Source organism: Linepithema humile, chromosome 1, assembly GCF_040581485.1.
Source record: "Linepithema humile isolate Giens D197 chromosome 1, Lhum_UNIL_v1.0, whole genome shotgun sequence".
NCBI lineage: Eukaryota > Metazoa > Arthropoda > Insecta > Hymenoptera > Formicidae > Linepithema > Linepithema humile.
Window position 1 is genome coordinate 6,080,554 of NC_090128.1, and position 10,174 is coordinate 6,090,727.

At 29.2% G+C, this 10,174-nt stretch overlaps 2 protein-coding genes across 3 annotated transcripts; one reads left to right on the forward strand and one right to left on the reverse strand.

The window, feature by feature from the left end:
• Nucleotides 1–2,526: 2,526 nt before the first annotated feature.
• snf (U1 small nuclear ribonucleoprotein A snf) lies at nt 2,527–9,646 on the reverse strand. Of its 2 annotated transcripts, XM_012380190.2 has the most exons (4): nt 9,490–9,646; nt 9,095–9,336; nt 7,305–7,763; nt 2,527–2,846 (listed from the first exon to the last, which is right to left on the reverse strand). In XM_012380190.2, exons 2-3 carry the CDS (start codon nt 9,329–9,331, stop codon nt 7,305–7,307), a joined length of 696 nt encoding a protein of 231 aa, XP_012235613.1. In that variant the 5' UTR covers nt 9,332–9,336; nt 9,490–9,646; the 3' UTR covers nt 2,527–2,846. The 2 variants fall into 2 exon arrangements, with proteins under 2 accessions (XP_012235613.1, XP_012235612.1); XM_012380189.2 differs by lacking the exon at nt 2,527–2,846 and having other exon boundaries at nt 7,254–7,763.
• On the forward strand, nt 2,869–6,779 carry LOC105679884 (UPAR/Ly6 domain-containing protein CG9338-like). The gene is made up of 3 exons (XM_012380191.2): nt 2,869–3,271; nt 4,257–4,493; nt 4,589–6,779. Exons 1-3 carry the CDS (start codon nt 3,211–3,213, stop codon nt 4,813–4,815), a joined length of 525 nt encoding a protein of 174 aa, XP_012235614.2. The 5' UTR covers nt 2,869–3,210; the 3' UTR covers nt 4,816–6,779.
• Nucleotides 9,647–10,174: the final 528 nt, after the last annotated feature.

Here is a 10,174-nt window from a genome sequence, read left to right on the forward strand (position 1 = left end):
AACGTTCTTTAACGCGAGCAACAGCACGAGAAATACAATAACAGATTATTTTTAAAAAAACTATAATTTAATCGACTCGTCACTTTTCTTAGACAGGAAACAACTTATCAATAACTAAACGTTTTTTAATTTTTTCTCTATATATCACAACATATCATATGTGTTTGTTTCTGATTTTAAATAAATTAATTCTGGATAACAGAAATTTCAAGCCAAATAATTGAAGAAACTTGTTTGAAAATCAGCACGATAACTACGACTTATCTTTAAAAATGTATAATTACCACTGTCTCCGAATTTACTTTTGTTCAATTGTCACTCATCTTACGATCGCAAAATCCCGTACGGATGTACAGGTGCAAATTAATATTAAATATCTAATCCTTTCATTGCCATTGGCTAATATTAACATAGTTAGCGTCACAGCGATGCTGTCAGTCCCTGACACGCTTTAGCACTTATGATCCCTACTATATATTTTATCAGTGTTTTACTTTGCTGTACGTTACTTAATATCAATCCATCTTCGAGGATGAAGTTATAAAATGTATAAATATTTTATTTGCACATAAATATGCCGAAAATATCTTTACACAAACGTAATGTATTATTATCACATTGATCTTGAAATATATAATCGACTTATGTCATGCACTACTCGTTGCCAACTTGTACTGAAATACAAACATAACAAAGTTTCAATCGTGTTTGCGAAATCCAACTTAATACAAAATTTAATTTTCTCGTAGTTTTACTTTAAATTTATTTGAATGCAATGAAACATTTGATAAGAGATATTTTATAAGAAATCTCAACGCAACGATTACGCAGTAATACGATTAAAAAAAAAATTTGTTAAATCATAAAATCAGTCAATGTATCGAAGCAACGAATTACGCTGCACAAATCAATATTACAATATTATTATTTTTATGTATTTCTAAAAAGTGAGCTTCTTGACTGAGAAAAAGATTATTCTTTTTTTAATATTACTTTAGTTAACAGTTTCTTCCAACATGGAGATTTTAATTAATGCTCCATTTTTCTTGATTATTTATTTTGATAGAAAGTGATCTAAATTAATCGATTAATTAGCAATTAACTGAAAAAATATTTAGAAATGTTGAAGTAATTTGTTAGAGATGTTTTTTAATATTATACATTTTCTTGTTGTCTCTGTACGACTTTTCTTTATATATCATTGCAATACGAAAAGCACAATCAATAGTAAATACTAAAAAATAATGCATTAAGATAAAATTTTGTCTGTGTGCGAAAAGCGGAAAGGATGAAGGAAAGAATTGCACCGTTAATAAAATCCATTTTAAACGTCTGAAATTATACCCGTCGCGTCATCTTTATTATTAGCGTAAATCGCGAGTTGTTAATGTGCCTGAGTAGACTCGACTGTAAAATTATGTAATCAAGTAAATTTATAACATTATATATATATCGTCAATTGTAAATAAGTCAAGCTTTATTTAGTGAAACGATTCTGTTCAAGCTAAATAGAGATCTAAAATTTAAATTAGATCTTTATTTAGATTAATTTATAAATCTGCAACAATTTAACAAATTGTGTAAAATCGTAAAATCGCGAAATACGGATGTTATCGAGCACGCTATAATCGAGATAACCGAGATAGTTATCATCTTGTCTGCGAATGCATGAGTTACGATTATAATCGATCTCAACGATGCTCACCCTACCTCGTAATCTACTTCCTATGTATATCAAGGTATAAGTATTCAACTGCTAGATTTATCACCGTATATACCGTATCGTAAATTATTGCTGCATCAATCAAATTAATATTGTAGCAAGTAATAATTGGTACAGCCCTTATTTTGTTAGACAATCTATATCATTCGCCAACTTTAAATCATTTAATAGTAACTAATGTTATATTCTTCCGAGAAAAAGAAGTAACAAGTACAAGATCTATGACAAAAATATGATGCAGCTACTTCCGTCTTGTTCTCTTTTGTTTGTCAACTGCGACACAAAAGATCCAATAGGAATAACTGTGTAAGCGCAACGTTATAAAAAACGACAGAAATGACAAAGGAAGCAAACGACAATAAGTAGCAAGATTAACTGAGCGTGTAAAGAGCAGTAGAAAGTAAGAGTTGAAAAAAAATGAAATATCTACTTTTTCTGTGCGAGATGTACTTCAATAATTGCTAAGCTGAATACTGCGAAGTTATCGCAGTACGAATTCTAGACAGACGGCGTCAGCGGCGTCGCCGCGACGGCGACTTTTATGGGCGCCACGGCGCCGAGCGTATATCTCCCCTTTCTCTTTCCCTTCCTCCCTTGCTCCCTCTTTCTCACCCTCTTTCATTTTCTCCCCTTGGTTCTACCCTGCTAACTTCTTATCTCATAAGCCGTTCCACGCGTAGTATCGATCGCGATTAATAAAGACTTGAAAATTACAAAATTTCGTCACATCTACCTACGTTTTATATCGATTCAATACAGTTATAAACATTTGCATTTTTAAACAAAACTTTCATTCCAAAAAGTATTGTTATAAAAATAAACATTTTATATTTTTTCTAAAAATTATTACAAAATATCATCCTTTTAATCCTGCACACATATGTCATGAAGCATGAAAACTTAATGTTCTTAATTTGCTTAACAAAGTTATTTTTATATGTTTTTGCACCGAGTGCGAAAATTCTAATTACAAAAAATTTTAATACAATTGTCATAAGCGGATATTCATTCCTTAATTACATGAAAAAGATACATATTGCTGTAATCACAATTACAATTTGAGAAACAATAATATTAAACATGATTTTCTCTTGCAAATACTTTCATCCTTGAAAACCTCCATCTGAAAATAAAAAAACGAAATCCAATAATAAGCAATGTTAGTGAATATCATGAAATGTATCAATGTAAATATACTGCGTAGAAGAAAATATTCACCCCAACAAATGAAATCCATGAGTCGTGCGTGAGTTATATATAGCGGAGAGTTTGGGCAACGGTGGAGAGTATAAACTGTCCAGGGCAACGTGGTAGGAGAAAATAGAGGGCGAGTAACGCGCAGGATACAGAAAGCTCGCAGAGTCGTACTCGCGATCAGTCTGTCTACACGACGACAACCCCTTCCGAAAAGTGCTACCCCTTGAAAGCGTCTAATTTGTATTTTTATCATCGAGAGGATAAAAACACATCGATCACAAAAAAGCAAGATGCATCGAAGAATTGCAATACTACTCATCGCTTCAGCCCTCGTTGTGAAAGTTTATTCAGGTAATCATCAATTTATATCTATAATAATACGTTACCGAAAGCGAAAACATATCTAAAACCTTAAAAAAAAATTATAACTCGTCGTAAAATATTTTTTTAAAAGATAAAGAAAAAGAGAAATGTTGCGTAAAGAAGAAAGCTTTTGTCGATGTATACGTAAAACTAGATTACTATTATAAAAAATATAATTATTAATTTCTAATCTAGTCGACATATAGTCATTATTATCATAGAAATGGCTTCATAAGTTTAAAACTCTGCCAAATTTATAATTATCCATATATAAGATAATATATGTATATGTAATTATAATTAAAATTAATTTAATCGCAATTTTTGTCGGCATTGTGTTTTGCACAATAACAATTACGATATTTGAGAAATTGAGATATTTACGCGAGATCTTTGATATCCGCTAAAGAAATATATAACGTGCGTGAAAAATATTTGTTAAAAAACAAAGAGAGAAAAGACGTAGATGAAGAAAGTTTCGTCAATATATATATATATATATATATATATATATATATATATATATACATACATACATAACGACGGTGTATACAAAGCTAAGGGTATCGCGTCGTTTGGCGCCATGTTGCCATTGCGATCTAAAGAATAGCCACCCTTCATTGTATAGATGTAAGTATATGTATATACACTTATATATATATATATATGTGTGTGTGTACACTGTCCCATTTTGATCTTCTTGCCCGACTTTTTCCAAGATTACCAAAAAGATCTAAAAGAACTTCTCATACAGAAACAAAACAATTTTCTCAAAAAACGTAGTATTACGTAGTTTTACGTAAAATTATATGAAAGACAAACTTTTATTATTATTTTTTTAATATTAAAGAGGATATTATTTGTTTACTCTCATTTCGCAAAAAAAAAAAATAACTCATCAATATGTGTAATATACGGTACAACCACTTTGATTTGCGCAAAACGACTTGTTATTTACGTCTCCTTTTTATAGAGAATGTGCTGAAATGCTACATGTGCACATCACTGTCGGACGAAAATTGTGGTTCCGGTTTGACAGTACACTCGTTGCATCCCGTTGAATGTACACTTCCGAAGATGATAGAATGGCAGAGAATCATCAAGCAGCACAATATTCTCAGGTCGTTCGCTCCACTTTTCGAAGTCGCTGAATCGCTACAAAATTATCGCACTCCCCACCACATGGCCTGTGCTAAAATGGTCCTTTATGGCAAGTAGCTGCAAACGTTCGCGCAAAGCGAAACGTGATCGATATAGTGATATATAACATATGATAGCTAACATAAATATGATGTATTTTTCCAGTCGGAGACCAAAATGTGACTGTAAGAACATGCCAAATGGCCGAGACGGAAGCCGTTTATCCATGTCAGGCAATGAACAAAACGCTAAAGAATAGAATGGTCAGAATGGAGCAATGCTCGCTCTGTCTTAAAGAAGCCTGCAATGGCACAATATTCCCATCACCGGAAATATTCTATATTTTCCTGACATTTCTTGGCACTCTTATTTACGCTGCTTTTTATCATTGAGCCTAATTTATCATTTCATACGCTCCGAAAAGACTTCCCATACAATAGACAATAACAGATGCTAACTCATTTTATAATTGTAAATTAATCCACCAGAAACTTCCGAATTGATTGATAAATATCTACTTATAATATAGACGAATATATTATGTATATTACTTATATTATTTATAACTATTTATACTGTAAGCTGTTGCCATTGCAAGGCTGATTACAATTTGCGCAAATTCATCGCAAAATCGCAGATGGAAACAAATTATTTAAGTCTACATTTGCATTCCGTGTTGCATTTGCAACTTAAAATTTGTGCGTGTATGTGTGTATTGTTTGTGAGTGTGTATGTAAAAGTATCGTAAAAATCGCACGTTTTCTCAAGCATAATTTTCGTTCAATTTCCACTTTTTAATGAACATTAGATGACGGATTATTTCTTAATTATTTTTATCATATCCTTTTAATCTTTTCGATCCTTTATCGAGATAAACTCGATATTATGCTTTACGACAATCCTACGCATAGCAGATAGTTGAAGCAATATATAATTAGCAAACTATTTTGTTCTAATTTTCATCAAATTTCTTAAACAACAGTAATTTATTGTATTTATCTTAATCGATAGCGATAAAATTCGATAGTTAAAATAAGGATGGAATATTTAATATTAATTTATTTATCGAAATTAATTCGAAATTAATTAAATTCGATCCGCAAAAAATTAATTTCCTTTGTTCTATCGATATGTGTTAAAAATAATCGATTTTATCTTATTACTAGAAAACAGGAAAACAAATGCGTTATATCTGTACATACACTTTCTTTCATTTCTATTCTTTTTTTATTGTATATCATAAAATATAATATTACTTAATCTCGTCTGAAAATATTAAAATATTTTGGAATTTCAAATACAAATAATTTTACAACCAAAAACGTCCTGAAATAATAAATTAAAAACAAAACTTTTCAAGGTGATTTATTATTTTTAAAGATAAAATCGCTAAAAACTCACTCTTAAACTTCCAATATTAATAAACTTATTGATACTGAAATAAGATTTATTTACATTAACTTCTTTTTATCGAATAATCGAACATGGCAAATTATCAGCAAAGATTCCTGTTAGTGGTGTTTAAGTATCAAACGAAAAAAATTTTATATAATGCGAATTTATGTAAAACGTTAATCTGATTTCACAATAATACGTGCGATTAAAGTTTTGTCTTTCTGTATATGTATACACACATAAAGGCGTATATGCTAGATTTAATCAAATAATATATTTTCGCGAGATTTGATTAATATATCAATCTGATCTCTACTTCTGATCTTTACAAAAGATAAAAGATACACAAGTTTATAAAGGTAAATAAACATTATCACATAAAAATTACAAAAAACAATAGACTACAATGATCATCAAAATGTGTTAATTCCCAAAATTTCTCTATTTTCTGAAAGTAACATATATGATATATCATGCAACATATATGATCTACGTAATATTTGTCGATATTGTTGTAAAATAATAAATAAAACTTATAAAACGTCAGTCATCATTGCATGATAATTTTGTACGATTTTATTTTATTTTGTGATAGGAACTTGTGTGTCTTTAGTGGGCTAATATGTAAAATGTGAAAAATAATTAAAACTATCAGGCTTTTACAATAGAGAAATATGTTAATTATTGGACGACTTTAGTGAATCGTAATCTTATTGTAGTAATGCATTATTTTTAAGTGTACGGTAATATAATTACTATTTTTATATGTATAGTATATAGTCACGCGTATTATATGTATTCTTGTCTACACGTGCAACTCGGATGCAATATGTTTTAAAATTTACAGTATTTCTAAATAATCGTTTTAAACATTTTCTTTATAAATTTCGTAAATTTATAAAATAATCTATTGGAAAATATATTACAATAATATAGCAAATGGGAGTTCTAAAAAAAGAAATATTGTTTCTGTTATTTTGCTCTGTATTATATATATAATATGTATATAAGATACGTATATATATATATATATATATATATGATATGCAAACATGACAAATACATATGCACAAATACATATAGATATACGTACATATATATATATATATATACAGGTATATATAATTTTTTACACATTTTATATCTAAAATTCAAAAAAGTACAAATTTGTAGCAAAAATATTCGAAAAAATCAATACAATATACAAAATTTGCAGTAATTTATATATTTTTTATATATTTTTTTAAACTTAAATGTTTCAATTATCGGAGAGTTCATACGGAATGACAAATTACAAAACTAACTATTGTATTCATTGAAATCCACTGTAAAAAAAATAATCTGACACTAGGCAAAATACTTTCTATTACATAATATTGGGACAATTAGCCAATATTAGTAATATTTATCATACGAACGAAATTCAATTTACATCTTGTTTAAATATCGCCATCGTATTTATTAATAATAAAACAAAATTACAAACCTATTTCTTTGCAAATGATATTTTCATTGCATGCGAAGGTGTAATCTTGAAACCTTGAAGAGCATCTTTTGCTGCCCCCGATTGAACTTCGTTTTCAAATTCGACAAACGCAATATCATGCCGATTAGGTACCAATCGCACCTCTTTGAAGCCCGGAAACTGATTAAACAACATCGATAACATCATTTCGCTAGTTTCATCTGGTAGATTTGTTAAGAATAATATCTGATTTGGAGGTTGCTCTGGAACAGCGGTATTAACGAGTCCTGGATGTTGGGGCACACCGGCATGATAGCCAACTTGCTGTGAATGTTTTGCTTGTTCTTTCGCGCGTTTTTTAGCACGTTTGGCTTCTTCATCCGCCGCTGGGACGACTCGTTTCGGTTTCTTTGGACGTTCCGCAAAGGTACCTTTCATTTTTGCTATTATATCGCTGTCAGTTTTAGCATACTGTATCCTCTACAAAAATAAAAGAGAAAAAGATAAAAATAATTTTTTGTATCATAACCCTTATATACAGGGTGTCCCATTTTAAAAACCCCACGTGAATAACTTTTCAGAGAAACATTTTCAAGAAAAATGATTTAGACCAAAATTGTTGGGTTGTTTGGAGGGGGACATCCGATGATGACATTGGTTTAACCTAGGGTGTACACGCCAAGGTCATATGGAAGTCAACTTTGTTTTTTTAAATAGAACACCCTATTTTTGATTCCAAAATCTAATAGCTGGTGTCAAGAGCTTTTCAAAACACTATAATGAAGTTATTTTTCATTAAGTACTTTTCGAGTTATGAGGCTTGTAAATTACAATATTTTGACATAAAATATAAAATATCTTGTAAAACATTCAGTTTTTGAGAATGTTACCTTAATACTTTTATGCACAAAATAATGAAACAAATGAATTGATATAAAGAAAACACATTGGTTTTAAAAAAAAGTATGCAGTTGCATGTTGCAAATTACAAATTTTTTTCTTGAAAGCAACTATGTGTTTTCTTTATACCAATTGATTTGTCTCTCTGAAAAGTTATTCACGTGGGGTTTTTAAAATGGGACACCCTGTATATAACCCTTTAACATATAAATATTTTTTATTTTTCCAGTAACAAGAAATAAAACTTTTCTTGCATAAAATTAAATTACAAGATTATAAGATTATTCATGACAAGTTCTTTCACTTTTTATGAAATACCAAGTATTTTTTCTATAAGAGAGCATGCTTATAACAATTATAAGCATATATATGTAGAAATTTACTGATTAAATATACTTTTGTTTGCAAAAGCCTGTATAAAGGCCTGTTAAAAGGCTACATACATCTATGTAGGTAAAATAAATCAATTTTTCAAAAATATATTTAATTGAAAGTACTATTCTTGAAGGATATTCCCTGAAATTTTCATTATTTATCTACTTTAGAAGACCATTTTGTTTTTTCTTTTTGTTTCAAATAAAAAGTGACAGAGATATCTCTGATACTACAAATGATTTTAAAAAACTACCTTATGCAAATAACCATATTATTTAAAAAATTTTTTGAATAAAATTGTTAGAAATTAGAGATAAAATAATGACTTTTTAAATGTATATAGAAAGGTTTAAAAAAAAAACAATTCTTATACACAAAAAAAATTCTCAAACATGACTCTAGTTTTGTTCTAGATGTATGTAGCTCTTTAAACAGTTAATACACACTTGTATGATTTATAATATGCAGAATATAGTATTTCTTTTTATAAATACAAACATATAGACAAAATTATAAACATTTTATTTGATTCTTACCATTGGTTTGTCGTAAAATGGAAAGCCTTGCATAGATCTCAAGGCATTTGTCGCACTCGCTATTTCTTTGAAAATAACAAAGGCCTGTCCACGCATTTTCAGTGTTTTTAGTGCCACAATATCCAAAATTTGACCAAATTGAGAAAAAATAGCGTACAATGATTTCTTCAGCTCCTCCTTCTTGATTTTTTCATTTAAATTGTTAATATAAATAGTATTATTTGGACGAATGTCCATTTTCGCTAAAAAAAATTGTAAAGGTTACATTCTTAGTTAACGGAAATAATGTATGAGATAAATAAACACTACATTTTAATTAGTTTACAAAAGTATCTATATATCTTATAAATCATTAATATGATAAAACAAGCATATAATATATGTTATATACTTACGTATTTAAATATATATATCCTCTTTCTATGGAAACTTGAGTGAAATAACTTATTCCAGCGTAAAGTTACGTTAGAATAAAGGTTATGCGTCTCTTTGAATCATAGACTAAAAAATAACCGGTGTTTATGAGAAGGGAATATCTATTTAGCAAAACATAATGAAATGAAGTGAGTTAAATAAATCTGATTGGTCAATCTGTTAACACATGCCTCAATAGTGATTGGTCATCCACTGACAACTTCAACGAAACGTGATTGGTGGAAATTATACATTGCATAATCTATAGTTATTATGCATTATAATACCAACATGTAATGCAAAATTTTCTGCACAAAAACTTTTTCTTTTTTAAACACGCTTTAAAACGCGTAAAATAATCTTTATGAATGTCGTGCTTCTTCAATACATATATTGAAATGCTAGTAATCATTTGTATGTAGAATTGTCGAGTATGCACAAAGAATCGATTCGATATATCGAACATATCGCATGTATAGATACCTCAAAAGCCATCGTGTGAAATTTGCAGTTACGGAACAGACAAACGCTAAAAGATAAGGAAAAAAAGAAATATATTGCGTTTATATTAGCAACTTTGACTAATATGCATTACATATATAAATATATATATGTATATATATATCGTTGCAAGAAAGCATAATAAAGCTCTATACACGCGTTGCC